The sequence below is a fragment of the Empidonax traillii genome, unplaced genomic scaffold (genome assembly GCF_003031625.1).
Source record: "Empidonax traillii isolate 1590-97213 ecotype Southwest subspecies unplaced genomic scaffold, ASM303162v1 scaffold459:size589781, whole genome shotgun sequence".
Classification (NCBI taxonomy): Eukaryota; Metazoa; Chordata; class Aves; order Passeriformes; family Tyrannidae; genus Empidonax; species Empidonax traillii.
Window position 1 is genome coordinate 459635 of NW_020955652.1, and position 25791 is coordinate 485425.

General features: G+C 44.6%; 1 protein-coding gene across 4 annotated transcripts in view; it reads right to left on the reverse strand.

Moving 5' to 3' along the window:
• The window catches only part of MORC2 (MORC family CW-type zinc finger 2), a 47151-nt gene that overhangs the window by 14196 nt on the left and 7164 nt on the right, over positions 1–25791 (reverse strand). The window contains exons 3-12 of one of the 4 annotated variants that reach the window (XM_027895384.1): positions 25393–25427; positions 24335–24403; positions 16792–16882; positions 15129–15237; positions 13850–14000; positions 13647–13758; positions 12294–12419; positions 8896–8975; positions 3293–3375; positions 2295–2380 (exon numbers count right to left, since the gene is read on the reverse strand). In XM_027895384.1, the coding sequence (XP_027751185.1) occupies positions 2295–2380; positions 3293–3375; positions 8896–8975; positions 12294–12419; positions 13647–13758; positions 13850–14000; positions 15129–15237; positions 16792–16882; positions 24335–24403; positions 25393–25427 (942 nt within the window). Of the gene's footprint in view, positions 1–2294; positions 2381–3292; positions 3376–8895; positions 8976–12293; positions 12420–13646; positions 13759–13840; positions 14001–15128; positions 15238–16787; positions 16886–24334; positions 24404–25392; positions 25428–25791 lie in introns of those variants that run through there. The other 3 variants (XM_027895383.1, XM_027895382.1, XM_027895385.1) reach the window with 3 other exon arrangements.

The window sequence follows — 25791 nt, forward strand, 5'->3', positions numbered from 1 at the left end:
GAATGTGCTGTGGGACACGGTGTCAAAGGCTGTGCTGGAGTCCAGGCAGACACATCCACAGCCTGCCCCTCATCCACCAAGCGGGTCACTTGATCGTAAAAGGAGATCAGGTTGGTCAGACGTGACCTGCCCTTCCTAAACCTTTGCTGGCTGGCTCTGGTCCCTTGTCCATCCTGTAGGTGCTGTGTGATTGCACTCAGGATGATCTGCTCTGTCACCTTGCCAGGCACTGAGGTCAGGCTGACAGGTCTGGAGTTTCCCGGGTCCTCCTTCCGGCCCTTTTTGTGGATTGATGCGACATTTGCCAACTTCCAATCGTCTGGGACCTCCCTAGAGAGCCAGGGCTGTTGGTGAATGATGGAGAGTGGATTGGCTCCCTCATCACGCTTGGGTGGATCCCATCTGGTCCCATAGACTTGTGAGGATCACACAGGCTCAGCAGGTCGCCAATTGTTTCCTCTTGGATTACAGGGGAGCTATTCAGCTTCTTATCCCTGTCTACAATATAAATAAATTCCCAAAACAGACTGAATTCATATTCATTTTTTGTTTAAGGTCATCCTCCCACACAGAGATGTAATGGCACCGCGTGTCACACCTTCCTTTAAAACAGGTGACTATAATACTTTTCTAAGAAAACATCTGCAATAGCAGTTTTCAGTACTTTTAAATCCAAATCTTTGCCAAGAGGGGTTTTCAACACTGTCAACTGCTGGGCTGGAATGTGACCCTTTGGTCCCAGCTCATCAAGGTGGACAACTGTGACTCAAGAGCATGAGGAGGTGTGGCTAAAAACCCATCTCAGGGATTCATTTTCTTTTTCTAACTTCTAGAAAAGGAGGTAGAGCCTTATATTTCAAGTGATACCATGCACTCACTCACAAAGTAGGAAGGGCATCTCTTCATTTTTATCAGAGATGACAGGAAGTCAAATTATTATCCAAACCATGGAAAATTAAGTGGTGGTTCAAAAGCCAATTTATTACTAGGAATTTAGTACCTGTCCTATTGTTTGGACTTATAACCTGATCTTACACAGGTTCTGGAAAACACAAAGCACTTCTTTCCTTGCTGCACCCAGCACCAGAGAAACAGCAGAAAACTGTCCTAGGACATCCTCTGTAACTCAGGAGTTTTGCAAAAGGTTACAGGAACTGGTTTATACAGAAGGTTTCCTATTATACACATTTTTCAGGAATTTCTCCTGCTTTCTGTATGAAACACAAGGTTGTGCAAAAGGCTGACCCTCTGAACTGTCTCCAATCACCAGTGATGAATGCAGGGACACAGGGAAAACCATGTGCCTGCCCAGAGCTTTTTTTGCTGGTCGGCTTATTAACGGGAGAAAATATTTTGCCCATGGGCACAAGGGGCAGAAGACCATTCACAAAATTTTCCTTTGTGAACTGATTTCACACACAAGAATTAAAGGACAAGCTGCACACAGAAAAGTATGTGGAAGCTGAAGAAAACAGTTTTTGCATAATTTTCTACATCCTTCAGATCTCAGCTCTAGCACTTTTAAATTAAGGCTATATTTATTTCTTTCCTTTTAGTATTTTAAGATGCATTAGATCTATCTCTGGCAACAGGTCTGGGATAGTTCTGAACTAGGCAGCCATGCAAACTAGCATGCAAACAACCAGGTGGGAATAGAGACATGTTGTATGCAAATCCCCAACTTCCTCAGACTCAGCATTTGTTTTAAGAGCATTTGTTTCTGGTTACCACTTCACTTGAGAGATGCAAAACAAAATGTATATAAAGAGTGAAATATTCCTGTGAGTACATCAAAAGCCAAAGTCAATTGCAATCAGACCTAAACTAGAATAATGTCCTCAAATTTCACAGCACTGACTACAATAAAACTCAGCACATTTTCAGAAAACATCCCTACAACTCCTAAAGCTGTTTCACTGTAACTTGTGAAAATTGGTTCACCAATCTGAATCTTACCTGCTGGTGGAAAAGTAAAAAGAGTGAAAAAAGCTGATGTGAACACCAGGTAAGCATCTACAGCGAACAACTTAACTCATCCACCCACATGTCTTTCATCAGATAAGAGGGGAGCAGCAGAGGTAACCAGAACAGTGACCTAGCTGCTTGGTTTAGTAGCCTGGGCATACTGGATGCTCACATTTAAGCTTTGAGCGGAACTCCTCCTCCTCCACCACACACACAAAGCAGAAGAGACATCTGAGCACCTGGGAGCAAAAAGCCAAGGAACTCCAGAGTTTGGAAGCCCTTGCACTAAACCACTGGGAACTCTAGAGCCTGAAAGCCCCTGCACTCACCGCTGCTTTGCATCCTTAATCCTTTTCTTGACATCAGCCTCCCGCCGCATGGTGATGGCTGAGTTCTGCACTTGACGCAGCGTCGCCTGCAAAAGGGCATTGCACAGTAAAGCTGCTGCTGGGAAATTCATAAAATTCACTCAATTTATGATTTCCCCTTTCAAAAAAAATCTGAGAAATCATTTTAAATGTAAAAGAATTCACAACTGGTGGTAGGTGACAACCAGCAGGACTCCACATGTAGGGCAGCACTTACACCCAGTTGTTTAAGCAGCTACACAGTTGCTTGGAAGAAAATGTCTAAATGTAACTAAAAATCCCAGGAAACTGAAAGCAGAGGAAATGGAGCACAGGGAAACAGCCAGGGCACTTGGATACTGTTGTTTCCATGAGATACCAATAGGAAGCCCATTGATTTTAACCTGGTGTCACTTGCTGACCCTCCCGGTGTCCCTGCCAGCCCTCCTCCCACCCTGCGGCACTGGGGGTCAGCCTTGCCCCTCTCAAAGCCACAGTCCCACTGGGAGAAAGCAAAGAGCCCCTCTCCAAAAGCCCCTGCCCAAACGCCTCAGAGACAGCTGCACAGGCAGGGAGGAACAGCCATAAAGCCCCCAGTTCTACTCCTGTTTCAACACCTCCTGTTCCTCTGGCCTCTTCCACAGAGGCTGACAGCAAACAGCACCTGGGGTTTGGAGGTCCCCTTCCCACTCAGGATATATGGGGGCCATGGGGAGGGGAATGCCAGCATACGTCCCACTCGAGCTGGACATCAAGTGCAGACGGTGAAGCACATACAGTGGTAATGAGATGATGGAGCTGCCTGAATACTGCTGACAGCTCACCATCGACTGGAGTCAGCACCTGCTTAACCAGCACACAGGATGCTGCCATGGAGAGGTTGACACAGGGGCCGCTCAGCCAGCACTGCTCCACTGCCAGTGCTCTGAACCGTCCCTCAGTGCCCAAAACACGATGTGCTGCTAAAGCACAAGGCTCACCCTGGACTCCCGCGTGAGATCCCCTCCAAGGCGCTGCTCAAGGGCACGGGCTTTGCTCTCTGCCTCACGAGCCTTCTCCTCTGCTGAAACACACAGGGACAAAGATGATGTCAGCCAGTCAGTACAGGAGAACAATTCCAGAGAGCCTTTGCTGCACGGATGTGTACAAGGATAAAAAGGAATACAAAAAGGTACAAAAATCAAACCTTACATGAGAGGGCCCCACCAACACAGCATCTCAAACATGCTCAGAGGTCACAGTCAACGCTGTCACAATCGCAGGGATAAACTCTGCAAAAGTATGTTTAAAGGAAGGATTCTAGAGGAAGTCAACAAAGAACTGCAAAGCATAAGGATGCCAGTGGCCCTGCATGCTCTGCCTGGCAGCATGATTCGCAGAAAGACTCTCACAAAAACAGGCTTGAAAAGGAGTTACAAAGAGGTCATTTTCTGATAGAGATGAAGGGTAAAAGACTACTCTCAGAAATGCTTTTGTCTCTGCTAGTAGCTAAATTTTGCCTGGAAAAAGAGAAATCTGTGCTATATACAAATTAGAACCCAGCGTTCTGAAAAGTTACCCTGCACCTGATCCTTGCATACAAGAAACTTAATACTCCCCTTTTCACTTCTGTCCTAGAGCAAGAGGAATGCTGACAATAGGCACACACCACCTTTATATCGCTTAAGACTCATTCAATAAACCTCATTTTCAGCAAGGAGAATGGATTGAGAGCAGCCCTGAAAAGGTGGTTGACAGGCTGGACATGCTCCAGCTGTAGGCACTGGCACCTAGAAACCCTCTGTGTGCTAGGCTCATCCCACAGCGTGGGCAGCAGGGGAGGGGGGAAATCTGCCCCTCTGCTTTGCTCCGTTGAGACCCCCCCACCTGCAGAGTGGCCTCCAGCTCTAGGGCCTCAACATCAGAAGGACATGGAGCTGCTGGAGAGAGTCCAGAGGAGGCCACGGAGATGCTCCAAAGGCTGGAGCAGCTCTGCTCTGGAGCCAGGCTGGGAGAACTGGGAGTGTTCAGCCTAGAGAAGAGAAGGTTCTGGGGAGACCTTAGAGTGTCTTCCAGTGCCTAGAGGGACTCCCAAGAGAGCTGAGAGGGACTTTGGACAAGGGCCTGGCATGATAGGACAAAGGAAAATGGTTTCTGACTGACAGAGAGCAGGGCTAGATGGACTGTTGGGAAGAAATTCTTCCCTGTGAAAGTGATGAGGCCCTGGCACAGGTTGCCCAGACAAATTGTGGCTGTCCCATCTCTGGAAGTGTTAAAGGCCAGGTTGGATGGGGATTGGAACAACTTGGTCTAGTAGAACGGCATGGAATGAGAGGAGCTTTAAGGTCCCTTCCAATCCAAACCACTCTGTGATTCTGAGATTTGGAAATACAATGGTTGCACACTGAGGGACAGTGTGGCTCACATTAAGGTGAGCAAAAGGACCATGCCCCCGCAGCAGGGGGGCAGCAGCACAGTTATAGCACACCCAAAAGCCATCTCCCTCCCTGCTCTCCTCATAGAGAGCTGCACAACTGCAGCTGTGAGACTCGCAAAACAAGGAAACACAATAACTGAGGAACAACCTTGTCTAAGATTTACAGAGGAAGATGACAGGGATGCAATTGGCTCCTAGGGATTACCAGTATCTCTCTGAAAAGCAGCACTCAGTTGCCAGACAGAAGGAAAGAATAGTCTGTAGCCAGTCAGCTCACTTAGACCCCTACAATAAAAATCCCTTTTCCTTCCTACACAGCGTCCCATTGGAATTTTATTGCCCTCGTTCCCACAGCAGCACACTGTGGGTTCACAGCTGCTCACCAAGCAGGTCATAGCAGGACTGTGCTATGTGATCATCAAGAGACAGCCTAGCTAAATCAAACCCATAGGAATCTGGAGGCTGCTTAAAGCACTCGGTCCACTTCAATCAGAGCTTGTAGGGAAGTTGCTGGTGGGCTAAAAATATCTGTGGCTAGTGGAAAGAACATAGCAGTAATCCAGAAGGGCACAGGTCAAACCTGCTCCACTAAGGCAGTGACAACTGAGACAGGTGACAGGGTTGAGGCCCCAGTTAGAGGACTGAGGCCCCAGTGGGTAAAATGCGTGTCCTACGCAGGAAAGTGAGCATGCAGCATCTGGTACCCACATCCACATCCTCCCACGGGACAACAGGCACAGCATACCCATGCCATTGCCAAGGAAGGCACTGGACACACCAAAATACTCCAAAATAATACTCAGTACAGCACAGAGCTGTTAATGACTTCTAGTACTGAACACCTACGTGACTCCTCACCTCTTCTGTTTGTTTGCTTTCCAAACTTGGAAAGGGGATTTCCAGAAGCCAGGCAATGGCAACACCAAGGTGCCTCAGTAGAGTACTCAGTCTTGGTTCTGAAGGACACAGAAAGCAGCTGATGGTCTTTCACAGCCACCTTGCCCAGGAACGGTACTTTTTTCCTAGGTTCACCCACTCACTTAGAGATCTGAATAGTATAGCCTATACATGAAGCAGGAAGTCAGTTCCCATGGAATGAAAAGATGGTTTTTCCTCATCTTAAACATATGTATGTCTTTTCTTCTGAGACATGGCTCTTCCTACAATATGCCAAAGCCAATAGTCACAGGTGCCCATACATCTTCCTCCTCCAGCTATTTTCTGGTTATCCTAAGTTTTCGTTCCACAAGCTCATAAGCTACTTTCAGAGAATCAGTACTCTTTCAGTCTGATGGATTCCAACACATCCCTGGCAGGCAGGAACTGCTGTTTGCTCAGCTGAGACCCACCATTTCTCACAATGCACTCCTGAGATTTGAAAGAGCACACTGCAAACCATTCCTGAGTGAGAATCCTTCTGGAGATCTGGAGACTACAAGAAACTAATCTTTTCTACCAAAAACAGAACAAGAGAGCTTGGCTGTTACAGAATAAATCCATTTTCCTACAAGCAAAGCAATGAGATGTGTGCTGCTGAGGCTAATGCTATGAGCATGTTTTAATCCTGAAGGCTCCATGTGACCCAATCTTGCAGTAACAGTCTGAAGTCAGCTAGGAGTTTTCACCACCACATCCTAAGCACTTTGCTCAGCACCCTCTCTCCCCCAGGGGGCACTAGGCCAGTTCAGTGATCCCTGCACCCCTGGAGGCAACAGGTCAGTTCAATGCTGACACCCACACTACCCTGACACAATTCACTTTTTATATCTGCCCAGTTGTTAATAAAGACAGTCTGACTGTATCAACTAAAGACGAGGTTTTATTCTTTTTTGAAGGGTCCTCTTCGTCAAACACACACACGAAGGGAAGAGGAAAGGTGGACAGCAGCACGAGAAATGGCGGAATAGCCAGTTCTGGAATGCAATGTTTACATAAGGCATATTTATCACACCTAGAGCAGGGATTTTTCAGGCTACAGGGAGGGCAGCATGAAACTATTTGATATACAGTTATACACGTCTTTCAAACTTATTTACACTATTTAAATCTCTTTATACTAACTTATGACACTCTGTTACTACTAAATATAAATCTATATTTTTTCTGTAAGTAAAGCTAACATAAAGAATCTTTTTCTCTTAGTTTTAATTTTGGTAGCAGGTGTTCACTGTGCGGTGTTCTTCCGCAGTTTAGAAGCTTCTCTCTCACTTTCACTGAATGCCCAAGGTCATTTGCTAGATTGCAGAGGTATCTCTGAGGCCTCTTGCTGGGCAGCTGCTCCTTGCTTGTCAGGCCTAACACCTGCTAGGTCCCCAACAGTTCAGAGAATTACAGAATCATTTAGGTTGGAAAAGACCTCCAAGATCATCGAGTGCAACCTATGACCTAACATCACTGTGTCAAACAGATCATAGCACTAAGTGCCATATCCAGTCCTCTCTTAAAACACCTCCAGCAACAGTGACTCCACCAGCTCCCTGGGCATTCCAATGTCTAAATGACCCCTTCTGTGAAGATATTCTTCCTGATGTCCAACCTAAAACCTCCCCTGGCACCGCTTGAGACTATGTCCTCTGGTCCTGTCACTAACTGCCTGGTAGAAGACATCAACCCCTGCCTAGCTACAACCTCCTTTCAGGGAGTTGTAGACTAAGAAGGTCTCCCCTGAGCCTCCTCTTCCCCAGGTCAAACAACCCCACCTCCCTCAGCCACTCCTCACAGGACATGCACTCCAGACCCTTCACCATCTTTGTTGCTTTGGACTTGCTCCACCACTTCAATGTCCTTCTTGAAGTGAGGGACACAGTACTCAAGGTGTGGCCTCACCAGTGCCAAGTACAGATGGGGAAGAATCACTTCTCTACTCTTGCTGGCCACTCTATTTCTAAAACAGGCCAGGATGCCACTGGCCTTCCTGGCCACCTGGGAACACTGTTGGTTCCCTGCACATCCAGAGGCATCAGGCTGGTTTGGTGATGGAAATGAGTAACATCTCCATGCTAGTGAGACCTGTTCTCAGCATTGGAACACCAATGGCAGCATTTTTCAGTGTCAGACACTAAAGCTCTACTTTTAAGTATCACAAAAACCTTGTAGACTGATGCAGAGAAGAATCTCTAGATCTTGCTCTTTGCACCTTCTTGAGAGACAATGAGAGTGTGTGCTGAAGACTTGTCTTGGCTGTAGGACTCAATTTAAAAATAAACTTCACCTATGAGATTGAGGCACACAATAAAATCTGCTTAAACTTCATCTTTTGAAGTCTATCTTACCAGGCTGTACTTCCTAAAGAAGGAACAGAGAACACAGCAATTCACACCATTTCACTCTGCTGCTCTGAAGTCACGCTGCCCTCTGTGACACTACATAGGCTGAACGTGGCACTAGCCCTTGCGTATCTGACCTGCAGCCACCAGCAGACGTGCCTAAAGCAGTTCTGATACAGGGGCAGAGGACACATGCCTTCAATTGATTTATAGAGTTGGTTTATAAAACCTTCCAGAAGATACAGGTCACATATAGGTCACTTACAACTTCCAAGATTCCTTCTTCACTACGGCATTTCCCCATCAGGGGTTAGGGATGGACACTATTTAGTGTGTTTAATGTCTGCAGATTTAATGCAGTCATATACTGTATTTATACGCTTATGTGATTTCTATCCAATAATGGAAAACTGGGCTTTTCCTGAAGACTATAGGACAAAGGTATGCCTGGAAGGCTTAAAAACAAACAAACCAGGGCTCCTTTGTACATCCAGACCAATCCCTTTACATCAAGTGATGGAACAAAAATCTACTGTTTGAGCTGCCTCAACAGGAAATGGCAAAAGGAGAACACAACCAAGAGCTCATGATATGCTAAAGGTGAGAGCAGAACTGTGAGGTGACAGGGCTCAACCAGGCCTTGGTTGGAGCGAGGGTAGACAGCTGTGACTCCAAGGGGTATCCTGTACATCTGTTACCCAGACAAAATGGTCTCAGAGAACAATGTACATTCCACTGAACAATGCACTTCCATTGCATGGAAGTAAGTCTATGTTGTCTGTAGTCACTGTAATAACTCAGTTCCCGAGCAATTCCAATGATCCAAGTCATACCCAGCAAGTGTTCAGTCCATCCCTTCACAACAGCTGAACAAGCGCACATGCATACCCTGAGGACTCACCTATCCTTGCCATGTGCTCTGCTTTCTTCACCTCTTGCTCTGCACGGGTCTTGAAACGGTTTGAAGTATATTTGTACATCCTGTGATGACCAAAATTTATTAATCAGCAAACTTAGCAGTAAGGTAAAACCAAGATTTCATCACTGCATGAGAGAACAAGGACCCTACAAGTAGCTACTGTATACTCCTCCCAATAGACTCAATAAATGGGGGAGGTTTACTTATCAGGAACTGGACATTTTTGGTTGAACCTAGGCAAAAATCTCTTTAAGTCAGAGATGTTTTAGTAGAAGTTGCAACCATAATACCCTGTCTTTTCCTGCATTAGCCAGTGGGGGCGAAATATACCCATATTCTGAGGAAATCTCTAGACTTAGAGAAATAATTTCTTCTTCAGAAGTGGAAAGAAGAGTGAATAGATATGGAAAGCTTCTCGAAATCCTCCCACTACAGCTAAATAACTACTCCTTTTTCCTGCAAACAGCTGTCCACAGGTCCATCTCACACAGGGTAGCTCAAAGCAGAAAAACAATCTGACCAGAGCTCTAAGCTTCAGGACATTTTTGTGTGCTCCACATCTGACTTACAACCCTGCAAATTGTGCTGGAGCTGCAGCAGCTTGTTTCACCTTTCCTATATCTTTAAATGCCAGATGCAAATCCCAATCCACAGACTGCTGCAGAGTGAGAGATGGATACGTGTGAGAGGTCAAAGCTTATGAGTGCCTCTGAGCAGAGGCACATAATGAGGGAAGACGACACCAAGAACAAGCAGAGCCTGCAGGAACTCAGATCATCTTAAGATACAAAGTTTTAGATGTATCAAAAGGAAAATCCTACTCCAAATAACTCTACAGAAAATAAAACTTTCCAGCATTTAGCCAAAGCAAAAGCCACTAGAAATGCTTTTTACAGAGAGGTGGAAGCACATAGGGACATAAGGCTTGACTGACCAATTGACTGGAATCACATTTGGATCCCAACGAGAGACAAGATTCCCTCCAAATAGCAGATAAACTGTCAGGACTCATGAGAAACCTCATTGTACAGATGAAAAGTATTGTTTAGGTTTGTTTCTGTTGGTGAGCACACATGGATGTTAGTACTGAGGTCAGAAATAGTCTCTCTGACAGGAAATCCTTGCTCCTAAATCTAGAAAATTCACACCACAAGCATAGTTCCCTGAAACACATTTTGCTAAACTCATTTTCTGCTATTCATAAGGATTTCCTCCCTAGCAAAAAAGCAGCCAGGTGCCAAAGCTTCCAGAAATCACCCAGTTGGGTGATGTCACTGTGTCAGGAGCTGCAGAGTCAGGATTTTGGTAGTATCTTCTCTAACCTATGTAAGCTTGATGAAAGCTACCTGGGGCCAAGAGAGAGAGCACACTGAAAGCCGGGCTGCCTTCAACATGCTGGCATAACCACATTATCTCATCCACATCCACCTGATTTTTCTGAGAAAAAAAAAAAAAAAAAAAGAGAGAAGCTGAAGGTGAAGCTGAATTATCAGCCCATGTCCAGCTCAGGGACAAGGCAGCTCTTGAGGGGACCATAGGGACAGTACTCCTTTGCAGCAGGGACCACTGTGAACAACTGTAGGGTGTCCCAGATGATGGCACTGTGAGCCATCACCAGCCTCACAACACTCATTCCGACTGCCTCGGAGTGTCCTCGAAAAGGGACACACTTGCACGTGGCCTGGCTACTTTTACCTGCACAGCCCACGCTCCAGCAGGTACTGGGGGAAGGGATTGAAGTAACCTTTCAGGAGACACAAGCCATTCCCAAGAAGTTGGGACTGTGGTCACACATCTGCAAATGCTAGTGAAGGATCTGCACAAAACCAGCCTGCCCCTGCCACCGGCACATTACCAGCTCCAGAAAGATGAGCAAAAGCCTCTCCCACAGAAACATAGCTTCCAAAAGGGGCAGATGACAAACAGAAAACAAGTGCCTAGCTCAGGAGATGCACTGTTATTCCTGAAAAAGAGCACAAGGGTTGTAAAATCCTAATTTTCAGTAAAGGCATTTACATACTCTAAATCCATGGTGGGTTTGCACTCTTTGTTCTCTAATACCAACACGGGAATCTGCAGACAAGCCACTGTACAGGTTTTTCCTTCAGAGATGAAGGTAACCTGACTGACTGCCCTACTGCAGGAGGGAGGCTCCACTCAAGGCAAAGAGCCCTTCGGGATGTCACACACGAGCACACCAGCTGCTCAGGGTGCAACGCAGCAGCACTTCTGCCCATTCCATCCCTCTGCTGGACCAGGAAAGTTCAGCATTTACTTGGCCCAGGCTACTGGGCCAGAAACACAGCCATGCTAAAGAGCTGAGCACTGATGCTGCATCAGCTGACCCTAAAGGAGCCCATGTGGGTAAAACAGAGTCAGAAATCCAGAAATTCTCTATCCAGCAAATCAGGATTTACAGTAGCAAGTTTCCTGCCATCTGCAGGGAAACAACTGGCCTGGTCAGCACAGGGAGTAGTGGGTGTAACATTCCTTGACTTTACTCAGGTTTCTAATACCATCTCACACATTCTCACATAAGCAGCTGAGGAAGTATGAGCCTGGCAGACAGACCATGCTCTGAGCCAGGAATCAGCCAGACTCTTCAGGCGTCATTGGGCACATGACACTGCCCTGGGGTAAGTAACATGATGGTGGGCTGAGAGTGGCCCCATACTACTGAAATACCACTGCAAGCCAAAATGCTATACTAAAACAATCAGCTAATACCCTACGAAATTAGTACTGTTTTATTAAACCAAATCTAGAATGCAGACTGTGTTCTCCCAGGGACAGAAGAACACTACTGCCTCAAGCAGACTTAAACACATGTTTCCCTTTCCCCTCCCACCCTGGCAACCTTTTCCAGTCTCTGTTCAGCCAAGTGGCAGCACATCTCAGCTAACTCTCATTTTTTGTTTAAGGGAATTTAAAAGAATATAGCAAAAGCTATTTCTCAATCTCTATTCAAACCTCAGTTAGCTAAATATAAAAGTAACTGTTTCAAAGTACTCAGTCTAGTTTCTTTTCAGTAAGAATCCCAACACCAACTTTATGTATTTTCTTGTCCTACTCAAAAAAAACACACAGTTACCCAACAGTTTTGTGTGGATATAGTATTTTGAACGAGGATCTTCATTTCCTAGTTTGCTCTGAAGGGGAGCCAAATTGCACCAATGACTCATGCAATTTTCATAGGCATTAGATTTTCCAAAACGTACCTCTTTTTCCATGACATCAGCACCATCTGTCATTCTCTTACGGCTTGTTTCTGTGGCATTAACATGGAATTATGCAGGATACACCTGGAGAGCAAAATGCTAAACCTTTTCTCTAACATCAAAAGGTCCTATACATCTGCAGATTTTGGGTTCAAAACTTACCTTGGCTTATAGAGGCAGCATGAGAGTCGTTTGGTTTGCACTTTGTGTCCGTTGATGAAGATCCTCATCCTGGGATCGATATAAAGCACAGCAGCATAAGCACGGAAGGAGCGGCGCTCCGGCTTGCTGCAAAAGAGCCATCTATTTCAGAACAATGCCCAAAAGATACCCTCAGCAAGACAGCCAGGTGAAAGAAAAGGCTTTTCTATTTTAATTAGCGTGCAGCTACATAAAGTGAGGCTTTCTTTAAAGTTTTTTTCTGTGTCTTCTCCAGAGACTATTGAGCTGTACATTGTAACTACTGCTACCAAACACTGATACATGTTACTGCAGTTTGAAGAGGGAGTTTAAATACATCTGCATAATAAACGTCAAAGCTATTAAAGGGACCATTTAACACAGTGTGCCCACCTGCCAGAGCTTTCTTACCCTTTGGTGAGTCAACAGTGCACTGCCACAGAGCCTGCACTGCTCACACACAGACATGGTACCATAACATCAGGAGGAAGAAGCAGTGATGCCTTGGCATTAAAGAGGCTGAGAAGCACATGAGATCCCTGGGGGGGATCAAAGGAGTTTGCTGCACTGTGCACTCAATAATGTCACTCTTAATACATAGAGACAGAACTGCTTTACAAGGTCTGAAACTTCCCATGGAAAATTCAAGCACTTCAGGAAGGAAGCATGTAATCTCATCAGAAAGGTAAAGCTTGCTAAGTGTCCCCACGGAGCTCTGGATCAAACATTTGGCTCATTTCAGCTCAGTTTTTCCTTTTCAGGCTACAAGTGATCAACCCAGCAAACACACAGCTCTCTCTGAACAGGGCCCTCTGCTCCTCCAGCTGCCCTCAGAGCACATTCTTCTTCTTCCTATGCAGGAAAGTCCAGGAACGGTCCCTGCTCCCAGACAGATGTGATTATACAACCCACCTGCCCCTCTGTACCATCCACCTATGGAGGCTGACCTGCACAGTGCCTCACGCTTTGCCATTTAATCACAAAACTGAACAGCAATTTAGAAGCAGCACAGATTGAGGATGAAAATATTTTTGGTGAGTGTATAAAATTAAACCTATAGTTTAGGGCTCCTGGTTTTAAGGGGTCTAAAGGGCACTGAGTCTGCTGCTTTGGCTAAGCTGAGACCAGCTAGCACAGGTGTTCACCCAAAACACAGCCAAAACACCCGTGGGCTAACACACACATGAATCCCAAGCTACTATAGAATAAACTACAGATCTTCTAAATTCTCCAGTTCACTACAGAAAGAGAAGCTTTAGAAAACCCCGTGTACACACTATATAGCCAAACCCCACACCCAATTTGATCAGGGCCTGTAATACCGGTTATACTTACGTTCCCTCAGGGGGTGTTTCTGCCATCTGAATGTCTTGTGGGTCAGAAGTCACATCCAGCTCTGGCTCTCCATTATCCATTAGTTTGAGGTTAAAGATAATCACCAGGGTGCCTGAGCAAGTAACAAGACGGATCAGGCAAATCCCAGCCAAACCCCAAATACCTCACCCATGACTTGCACCATTCACATGTACCTTTCTCACCACGTATCTTACTGAACTGCTCCATCACTTCCCGTTCTGATTTGAAAGGGGAATACTTGTAAATGAGCTCCGTCTCAATAGCAAACTTCTCCATGTTGTCCGTCAAAGCTTCACGGTTCCGTGCATTCCAGGTGGGCAGGGGAACAATGACCTGCAAATCCCATTGTACTGAGAGTGACTCCAGCTCTCCCACTCCAGTCAGCCTCTCCTGTGGGTCGCAGCCCAGTGACTTACCCCTCCTGACAGCCCCCTAAGGCACCATGAGAGTCCTTTCCAGCTTTTCAGAGGTTTGCATGTCTGTCAAATGCTTGAAGACCCTCTCTGCCAGCCTCTGAGTTGCTTTCCTACAACACCAGTCTAGACTGAACCACTTCTGAGTCACCTGTATGGTACTAGCTACTCACAAATGGCTTTTTCTCCCCTCCCCTTGTAGCAACTTTCATAACATTAAAAAACCACTCAAACTTGCCTTTTTAAAAATGTAAACCTCTGGCTTCATTTCTCTCTTGAACTCAAACATCCTTCACTCATATTTATCCCGATCTCACTCTTTATTATTTTTATAGGATTCTAGCAAGGTTACTGGTGGTTTCTATTATTCAGAGCAAAAATACAGATATAAATATAAACTGCAGCTGCACAAAGGACTTCAGTTGTGGGCTGGCTGCCACCATGCACTGCCCCTCCCTACACTCCCTCCCTCACGACAGAAGATGTTTCCTGAGATACCATCCCAATGCAAATCTAAAACTTTTCATTATCAACCTTGCCTGGAGCAACATTGCCTGAGTTATCTATTAAGATTTACAAGTTTTTCACAGGTCGAACCACACTGACTTTTTATTAAAAAGAAGACTATCTGAAAGAAGAGACACGCCTGGAGTTTATGACCTGTAGGTAGCAACTTCAACATCTTTTATTCTCTACAGAAAATCAGAGCAATAAATCTAAATACATCTCAAACTCAAATTTTGCAGGAAAAGGAATATGCGAGAAGTCTGAGCATGTTCTGAACTCAGCAAAACCACCTTTAAGTGACTGAAACAAACCCTTCAAACTTGCTATAGAGAGACTTCTCAAACAGAATTAAAACCAAAAGGAAGAAATCTTTGTTGAATTTGCAGAAGCCCCACAAGCATATCACTAAAAGAAAACCATACACTTGATCCTTCAAGAGTGGCAACCAGTCCTTACACAGACCATTCTCCTGTGAGAGCTAGGCAAGTTCAGATGAGACAGCATTCACTATATTACTTCATTACAACAAGCACATGCAAACCTCATCGATGCCTTCTTCCTCATGGAATGTCCGTGACAAGAGGAGACAAGTCATGGTGTTGTCTTTCTTCGTGAACAGGACAAAATCCTTCCCAATCCGCATGGAACCCCTGCAGACAGAGGTGAGGCTGTGTGTTACAGCTGACGTACCACACTGTTCAGAACGCAGACCACTTTACTGAGGTTTCTTCCCATTATGTTCAATTATGAGATGCCAAAATCAAGTTAGGCAGAAGGGTAGAAACAGAAACTACCATTTCTCTCCAAACATCTCATTCCTTTCAGAAGGCATCTCAATCTAGACATTTTCACAGTGTTTCAAAACATTTAACACCAGTCACAATTAAAAGGTGCAGAAGTACAGCACGACATTCCAGACTCCTACTATGAAGTTTAAATAAAAAGAAAAAAAATTTAAAAAGGAAACTAGGGTGAGATATGACAGCAACCTTCAAAGCTTTGAGCAGAAATGTCAGTGAGAAAGCAAGCACACCCTTATTTCACTGTATCTGGAATGAATAGCAGCAATCTAGAGACAGAAAATTAATTTCCTAATATCTAACTAAAGCCTCATTGACACTTCAGCTAAGGCAGCTTAGCAGCTCATTGTCACAAAAAGGGACAGTCCCATCTTCCTCCTCACTCCCCTATCCCAAATAGTGTCTTTGCATCTTCTCTGTCACCCTATTACCAAACTCACCCAGAAAACCTTAACAGATAACAATTGACATTGCACTGAAAGAGGTATCAGTCTCACATCAGTGCATTTGTTTTCAGACTGGCTTAAGGTCATACCACAGCAATACCACAGCTTACCCTTCACATGCTGGGGCTTCAGGCAGCATTTCTCAGCTGTAATACAGTACAATTCTTGTTCAAGGTTAAGAAGGGACACAGATATGTCCTGGAAGCACACAGCTCAGGATCTGGGATGTGTCCTGTGCTGCAGCTGAATCAACGCTGTCTCAAGATCCCCTAAATCCTGAGATTTTTTCCCCCAAATTATAGAGTACTGCCAATTTCCCAGTAGGATGCATATAATCAAGCCACACATACCAGGACAGAGCAGAACAGAGTAAGCCATAAAGCCCTCTAATTTTTCCAAAGACACAGCAAACATCTTCCTCTTTCCTAGCAAATCCCCTCCAGCCAGGTTTCCTTCCCACCTCTGTTCCTCTACACTTAATCCCACTCCTCCTCTCATTCCTTCCATCATTCCCCTTGTCCCTACTTTTGTTTGGTTTAAGAACAAAAATAAACAGTTAAAGTCCATCTGCCTTGCACGAGACAACCTTTCTACTGAGAGGCTGCAACATTATTTTGTTCTAATCTTATTACCTGGCTGCCGCAGGCAGGTTTTTCAGATTATGGTTTAGTTTCCAGCTCTTTTATTATTTTACCCTGGCTCTGACCTGTACCTTCTGTCTCACGCAAACATAGTGCCAAAATAGTGTCACTGGCGGTGGACAGCCTTCTTGGTCACTGGAGAACCACAGCAGATGTTGACAGAGCTCCTAGCCTACCAAACCAGGGAATCTTATTTAGAGTTCATCTGCTTTTTTTTCCAGAAAAAAAGACATACACCTTCAAGTAAAAAGTACATTAACCAACTACCCGGCTTCTGACCTCCCCAACCTCAGGAGGCTGGCTTTTGTTATACCTACGATTTCAAGCCATTCCCATACTGCCCGATTTGAGTGGACTCCGGTGATCGCTTGGCTGATTTACCAAACTGGATAACACTCGCAGCTTCATCTGCAACAGGAGACAGGGAACAAAAAGAGCTTATTTTAATGTACAGGCACACATACACATCTTTTAGATAAAGAAGAAAGATAACTCCTTTACCAGCCAGAAACAGCACAGAAAGACTATAGCATGAAAGAGGGCAAAAGTCCAAGCTGAAGTTCCATCCTGAAGCTGAACCACAGAGCCTTGTGAGGTATGTGCTGCTCGAGGGCACTGACACTATCAGAAACTTTCTACAGGTGCCATGATGCTGACAAAAAGAGTTTTTAAGTTTCAGCCTAGTCTAGTGTCCCATCTGAACTGCATGAAGATGTTTCTTTAAAAAAAAAAAAAAAATCCATAAAAAGGATCTGTTTATGTCCACCACAGTTATCAACACTCATAACCGGGACGTGGCAGCTCCACTGCATCCCATGTCCCACTGACACCACACGCTTGAGAGCACTGGCACTAGAGCATAAGCCAGGACTATAAAAAGGTCAGGAATACAGAACAGACACCAGTATTTCTTCACAGTGCTGAACTGAACACCTTGGTTAATTAAAGCACTAGTAAGACACAAGCTAACTTTGGCAGCAGATTGCTGGAGCCCTGGCAGCAGGACAGTTGCAGGGAAAGGCAGCACGAGCAGGTCACACAGCAACTAGTGGAGGATTTCATTAGCGCAGGACAAAATGGAAGGACACGATGCCTTTACAGTTGAGAGGGTTTGTCATTTTTAGTTCCAGCCTTTCTACTGTTCAAGGGATAAAGCCAAAATTTTAACATCATCCCTAGGACAGAATAATGATTCCTTTCCCTTCCCCCAAGAGATAGCAATCATTCCACCAGATGGTTTACTGGGAGAAAGGAAGTGCAATTCCAGAGACAAGGAACACAAAGTGCCTTAACAGGAAGGCTAACAACAATTACAGCTCTCAAATGCATACACAAGCTGTGAGGGAGCATGGGACATCGCTCACCCCACCAGGAAGCTATATGGAGGCTGAGCCCATGGACTGGCTAGATTTCAGCACACAGGAGACTCAGGCTCAACAGCAATGACAGACAGTTTTACAGTAAGATATTCCGTACTAACAGCATTGGTCTGACATGGCATCACTGGGCTGGTGTTAGAATGCCATTTTCAGTTGAAATCATATTCAGATTTAAAGCCACAAATACAGGAGAGCAACTGTGCAAACCCCCTCACTGCTTCAATTGCGGGTGTTCAGAATGGAGCTCCACAGCTATTCCAAAACCAACTTTGGACTCGATGAGGGTACCTCTGCCTTCCCTTCAGCCTAGTGTAGTATTTTCTAGCCAAAGAAAACAGTGGAATATCTTGTATGTGAGATCTGGGTAAGGATGACAATATTATTATTATTATTATTTTTATTACTATTATTACTACTACTACTATTACTGCATTATTTTTAAAGCCTGGTCAGGAAAGGGGATACAGAATATTCTAAGAAGAGAAGGACTATTGGAATCTTTTTGCTGTACAAACGTTTTTCAATAACTAGTTTTAAGAAACCTTTAGGAAGCTAAAAAGGATAAAGAGTAATTACCCAAACCATTTCCTCTTTTAGAAAAGGTGACCAGATGATTCATCACTCAATGCTTGGTGTTTGAAACCACCCTATAATGACTCTTCTTTCAGGGCAGAGAGATGAAGGCGGTGCTGAGCAGAGGGGATTGTGAGGGAGCACCTCTCTGCTCCAGACCAACTGTCTTTGGGAGAGATTTAATCTTTACATCCTCTCAAGAATCAAGGTACAAATGAATTTTTTTCCAGTTCTTTCGAGTTAAGGCTCTGGAGAGAGTTTCACTTAAGGCTATTTTAGTCACACAGGTTTTGTTTTGTCGTGTCTCAGAGATACTAGATTAAAAAAAGGCAAACTCCCTGGCAAGAAAAAGGAGGAGGGGGGGGGATCTATGCCCAACAGATGAGAGAAAACACAAGTTGAAGAAATTCACTCAAGATGGCAGATTTGATCTTCAGAGCCCAAGAAATCAAGGGCACGTATAAAACGACTCTTCATAAGGAACATCAGACACCAAAGATGAAGGAACTGGCAGATGAAGTTGTCTAGTTCCCAAGTGTTCCTGAAGTCAGACCTGGCTTCACCCTTTGAGGAAAGTCCTCTCATAGAATATACAAAAGAAGGTCCCAATCTGAGCAGAGAAAATCATCCTTCCTACCTTCTCCATAAATTCATCTGCTATATTCATATTAGGTAGAGTACTTGCAGTGGACTGAACAGCATCCTCAAAAGATATCCCAGAGTCAAAAAATCTAATTCACTACCTGGAGGAAATCAGCCTAAAGCAAAGTTGAGCTTTCCTAGGGACAGGGGAAAAAGGGAGAAGCTCCAAGGTTCATTGTCACCATAACACAAGATACCAGCCCCATTCAGTGATGGCTGGAAACCACCAGTGATTAACAAATCACTTTGATATATGTTTCTGCAATTTACTTAAAAAATCTGTTAACTTGAGAGGAAATGTCAATGTTAAGTTAAAGATTAAGGTTTAACCTTAAATAAGGTTAAACAGACATTTTCCCCTGAGAACTGTGTAGACCACTCCCCTGAAAATGGACTCCAAGAGTCTCTGCCACACACACAAGTGTGTACACAATCCAAAAACAAGTGCTGAAATCCCAGTTACATTTAAACAGCGTTCCTCACCATTGTGAGCCTTGGATAAACAGCATTTTAAAAATACAATATCTAATAAAGTAACCAAGACACTAGTACTTAATTAACTGCTCCCAGGAACACAAAAACTGTTCTGAGTTTCCAAACTTCAAAAATACGGTTTAAAAGAGCAATAACTGATTGCTTCAATCTCTCAAAAAACAATGGAACGAGTCCTCTTAAAAAAGTATTACAAGCCAGCTGAGACTGCTGACTGTGGTTGCCTTCTGCAAGGCAGCACTTTCAGTTCATGTGGAGAGAGCAGCGTGTGTTGTTTGCCTGGACTTCAGCCAAGTGCTGGACACAGATTTCCACATCCTGCTCCTGGACAAACTGGGGAGACACAGACCAGACAGGTGGTATGGAAGACAAGAAGCAGACTGGCTCACAGACTGTGCTCAGAGGTGATAATCAATGGTTTTCATTCTGGCTGGCAGCCTGTCACAAGTGGAGACCCCTGGGGATTGATGCTGTGCCCCATGCTGCTCAGTATCTCCATACAGGATCTGGAGGATGGGATCAAAGGCACCCAAACCAGCTTTGCTGATGGAGGTGAACTGGGTACATAGGGAAAGCTTTCCTAGAGACCTGAATAGGCTGGAATAGCGGGCAAGCAAGACCTGTCTGAAGTTCAAGGGAAGCGTAAGGTCCTGCACCTGAGATGAAATGACCCAAGAGCCCGGCACAGACTGGGATCTGCAGGGTGTGTGGAGCTGCCATGCTGGAAAGGACTCAGAGGTCCTGCTGGGCAACAAGCTGAGCATGTTCGAGCAGTGTCCCATGAGAGGTGAACAGGCAAACTGGGGCAGTATCCGTAGGGACACTGTCACAGAGATGGAGATGTGATCATCCCACTCAACTCCTTGCTTGTCAGGCCCCTCTGGCAGTACTTTGCCCAGTTCTGTCTCCTTAGTTCAGGAAAGGCACAGATAGACTTGACAAAGCGTGAAGGAGAAGGTGATCAGAGGGTTGGAGAGCCTGCCTTATGAGGAAAACTAGATCTCCTTCTTGGAGAAGAGAGGGTCCAGAGGGAATCTCATCATAGTACTTGAAGGGTAGCTACAAAGAGGATGGAGGATCTCTCTTCCCTAGGAGCCACATGGAAAAAACAAAGGGCAACAGTACAAGTTGCACTGTGAGAGGTTTCTTCTTAATATAAGTAAAAAATTTTTTAGAGATCAATCAATCAAGCCCTGGAATGACCCCCCAGTGATGTGGTGAAGTCTCTATCACTGGAGAGACAGGGTGCTAAATCATCTTCTCCCTTTCCCATGAAAGGGAGCAGATGATCTTTGAGGTCCTTTTCAACCTGAGCTGTTCCATGATTCTAAAATGAAAGTTATAGACTTCTTGTCTTTAATCGCTTAAGAACAACATTACAGACCACTCTCAGGCACATGATGGGATTTTGGGCTTGTCCAGTGCAGGGCCAGGAGCTGGACTTCATGATTTTTGTGGGTTCATTCCAACTTGGGACATTCTATAATTCTGATATCTCCTTGTGAGACATGATGGTTCTTTTGAAAAGAGCTGTCCTGTGGCATCACTGAATCTTCAGATCTTTTGATAACTCATGACTCTACAGCATGAGATGTCTGTAGCTTGAGTACAAGTGTATTTTGATCTTCAGACCACACAACCCAGAGTGATCATTAAGAGGGTCAATGCAGCAAGTACTCAATGCAACTTGAATCACTTGACAAACACTCCTCGTTTTTAGAAATGAGGAGCTATCACTTGGCTTGCTAATCAGGAGCCATCAGACAGAGCACTCAAATCTGGCTGACTGCCTCGCTATACCTTTCTGTTTTTAGACCTTGCCAAACACATCTAGAAACAGCCAGCACAGAACAAGTCCAATGAGAACAGCAATAGAGTAACACGGAGAAGGTGTTAATGGAACATTCAGAGCCTTCAGCTCTTCCCTCCATGTAGAAGTGCCCAGAGGCACTCATCCTCCCCAGATTGTGCCGCATCAAGCCTTCCAAGCTGTCCTTTCAGCATACTTGAGAAGATCCCATGGGTTCCAACACACAGCAGCAAGTCATGGAGTTATTCTTTTTAGCATGTCAGCTTTATCTAGGACAAAATTAATTCTTAATTAAAGCTATCACGCACAAAAATAAAACACTCCCAAGCTCTATGATTTCTGTTGAAGCAAGGTCTGTATGAAAGGAGAAAAGCCCAATAAAAGGTCTTCTGCTGACATCTCCTAAAGTCAGATAGGAGAACTGCAAGATGCCTTTAAAACTGGCAGGTCTGCATTATGAGAAACTAAAGTTCAGATCCCTACAGCCAGGGATGGAACCAAAGAAAGTCCCATGCAAAGAGCTTGGATTAAAGACTCTCCCCAGCTGCTTCTGTTCATGCTAACAGGTCGTTCGTGCTGTCCGTGCAGCACACGGCGCTTCCACCCAGCTGCCCTTGATCAAGTAACTTTAAAATGCTCATCAAGCCTTAATGTGAATGCCCAGTGCTGAAGCCATGAAGATGTGTTCACAGTTAGATTGTGCATCAAACAATATACCTGAGATTACAGAAAATTAAGAAGGGCTTTCTTGAAAGCGCTAAACAACACTGCATAGTGATTTTACAGTCTGAAAAGTGATGTCCTGGAAAGGGGCAAAGGTAACTTTACAGCCTGGGTAAAATTAAAAAAAAAAAAGTATCTAAAAAACCCAAATATAGTACTTTTTTTTCAGACACATAATGAACCCAAATTTGATGCAAGCATAAGGACAGTCAAAGGACATGAATTACATGGTATTTGCTGTATATGATGCATAGTGCTGTGAAATACCACTACAACCCATAGTAGCTGCCAATCTTCCTTACTGAGTATCCCTGATTACCAGTCAGGATAAAATCCTTCAACATTTAGCTGAAAGAACAGTCAAAAGAAGCAACTTAATACATAGCCAATACTTTAATCCCACTTTGTCACAAAACCAGCAATCTGAAAGCAACAACAGCGTAAAAGCTGTCATGGAACTTGGTGGCATTAGAACAGACATCTGCCACCTTCCAGAGACAAACACGTAGTTTGCAAGACAGGCAGAAAAGGTTGTATCTCCTCTCCCTGATACAAGGGCTTGCAAGAAGGCCACGGTTCAGTCTTGGAGCTTTTTTTATAGATGAGGCTTTATTGCTTCCTTCAGTTCCACGGGTGGCAGAAAAGTACTCTCGGAAGACCTGTTAAGCATTCCTAACTGTATTTCTAAGAATATACAGAATGTACCTAGAGTTCAAATAGATTCTTTAATGGAGGTCACAAATTTGTGTATCAAAGCACTAACAAATGTATCTGTGCTGAGATAGAGTTCAGTCTCTCCATACTAGCCTGCATGGGGCTATGGTTTTGGATATGTGCTTGAAAGAGTGTTGCTAATACAGGAATGTTTTCATTAGTGCTGAGTAGAGCCTACACAACACCAAAGCCTCTCCTGCTCCTCACACTGCCCTACTAGCAAGCAGGCTGGGGTGCACAAGTTGTTGGGAGGGGACAAAGCAGGGATGGCTGACCCCAACTGACCCAGGGGATATTCCAGACCATAACACAGAATCCTAGAATAGTCTGGATTAGAAGTGACCTTTAAAGATTCTCTCATTCCAACCACCCTGTCATAGGCAGGGACACCTTCCACTAGACCAGGTTGCTCCAGGCCTCATGAAACACAGTGTAATGCTCAGCAGATAAAGCTGGGGAAGAGGAAGGGGCCATGTTCGGTCTTATGGCATTCACCTTCCCAAGGCACCTTTACCCATGATGGAGCCCTGCTCTCTTGGGGATGGCCAAACACATGTCTGTCCATGGGAAGTGGGAAGTGTGCTTGTGCGCACAGCTTTTGCTTTCCCTATTAAACTGTCTTTATCTCAACCCATGAGTTTCCTCACTTTTTACCCTCCAGACTCTCTTCATCACCCCACTGGAGGAGGAGTGAGCAGCTGTTTGAGGTTGAGTTGCCAGCTTGAGTTAAACTATGACAATATCACAAGAGGAACTAAAAGTATTGAGGGATCAGAACAAAAATGTTAGTTGTTGCTTATTTACCCACCTCCCTTGCCGCCTTCAAAACCTCCGAATATCACCCAACTTTTCTGTCCCATAGAGAACTCCTCACAGGATGACTTACCAGCCCTCAAGACTGAAAGAAGGTGATGGGGGTTGACAGTAGGCTCATTGATGCTGAAGCAAAGCAGGAGAGCTTTTAGGTTTCTCCTGCTAGATATTACACTAATTTACATAAATCCTTATAACAAGGCAGAAATACACGTTACATTCTTCTCACATTCCTAAGATTTTACATTGTCCAGTCTTGATCTCCGTCACAATGCTAATGATGAAACAATGGCAAAGTGCTTTCAAAGCTGAGTCTTCAATTTCCACCATGACACACCTTGTGACTAGAGCTGAGATACACTGACCACGTGGCAGTCACTGATGGGGAAAAGGTTTATGCCCATCAAAGCTTGTGCTTGTTCCCTGTCTGGCTACACTATTCTCCCTTCAGCCCCAAGGCCAATTTCAGTGTACTGGAAAACTATAGGCCAGGCTGACCCAACTCTATAATGCAGCAAAACAATTTTCTTTTGACCAGATTAGTTTTCTGAAGAAGTGAATAGTTTTATACACAACATGGTACAGAAGAACCAGTGCAGTGGCAGGATCAGGCATGAAATACACCCTTTTCAACAGAACTAAGATATTAATTCAGTTTAAGATATAACATGAAATCTCAGCTTGCAAATGCAGGTGTAATTTCCTGTCACTTACTTGAATCCATTCCTGTTCCATCATCCAAAAAACACAGCATGAATCCACCTCTTAGGTCCTCTCGTTGCTCTGCAAGAGAAGGGTCATTCAGTGCTCCCACAAGCAAAAGTTAAAAGTTCCATAAAATGGGATTGGTGTTAACAACAAAAGTAACACAACAAACGGGACTTCCACAACACCAATATGGCTAAGCTGTAAGAAAGAGCACCGGATTTTTGTTACAGAATGACTAAGAACTTCTCCTGCACTTTATACTGTATGTAACTATGTGCTACAAGAGTGTACTGCGATAGCTGATTTCTTAAGCACCCAGTAAAAACTGCAACTCACTTCACCTGACCTCAAGTGAAGGCTGACCTAAGTGCTTCTCCAAGGTATTTGTAAAGGTACTTCTTTTTGAAAGGCAACAGGCACTGAGGCACAGGAGAAATGGTAGACAAATAGAATTATTTACGTTGGAAAAGATCCTGAAGATCATCAAGTCTAACCAAAAACCTAACACGACTGAGTTCACTAAACCATGTCCCTAAGCACCACATCTACACATCTTTTAAATATGGGCAGATGGTGACTCCACAACTGCTCTGGGCAGCCTGTTCCAGTGTCTGACCATCCCTTCAGTGAAGAAACTTTCTCTAGAGTCCAATCTAAACATCCCCTGCCACAACTTGAGGCTATTTCCTCTTGTTCCTATCACTTGTTACCTAAAAGAAGAGTCCAACACCCACCTGGTTCCACTCTCCTGTCAGGGAGTTGTAGACAGCCAGAAGGTATTCCCCTTGAACCTCCTTTTCTCCTGGCTGAGCCCCTCCAACTCCCTCAGCTCCTCCTCACCATACTTGTGCTCCAGACCCTTCCCCAGCTCCCTTGCCCTTCCCTGGACATGCTCCAGCTCCTCCATATCTTTCTTGTCGTGAGGGGCCCAAAACTGACCCCAGGATTGGAGCATAATCACCCTCCCTCTTATTCTATCAGGGACAACACACATTTGCAGCCTAAATCCAAGTTAACTACTGACTTAATTGCTGACATGCAAGGAAGTAGCAGGAGTGACTTACCAGTATAAATGTCTATTCTCGTGGCATCTGCATCTCTACAAAGCAATAAAAACACAATTATTATTCAAATGTCAAAGAGAAACTAAGCCAAAATCCAAGCACATGTAATCATTTCCAAAATAGCTGGCTTCACAGATCAAAGTCCACAGACCCACAGCCAGCACTGACAGAAAATTAAAAGGCATATTTTCCTACCTTTTGCCTACTTGAACTAAAACTCTAGCACAAGACACTGCTGGCATACAACCAGATCTGGTGACAGGGAGTAACACTGGCTTTTTAACAGAAGTCATACTGGGGCCAGGGGATCAAACAAGCACACACTTCTGAGCTCCCTCCTGTATGAAACAAACAACACCTACAGTTTTTCTGTCAAGCTGCCTATCAAAGGTTTACTAG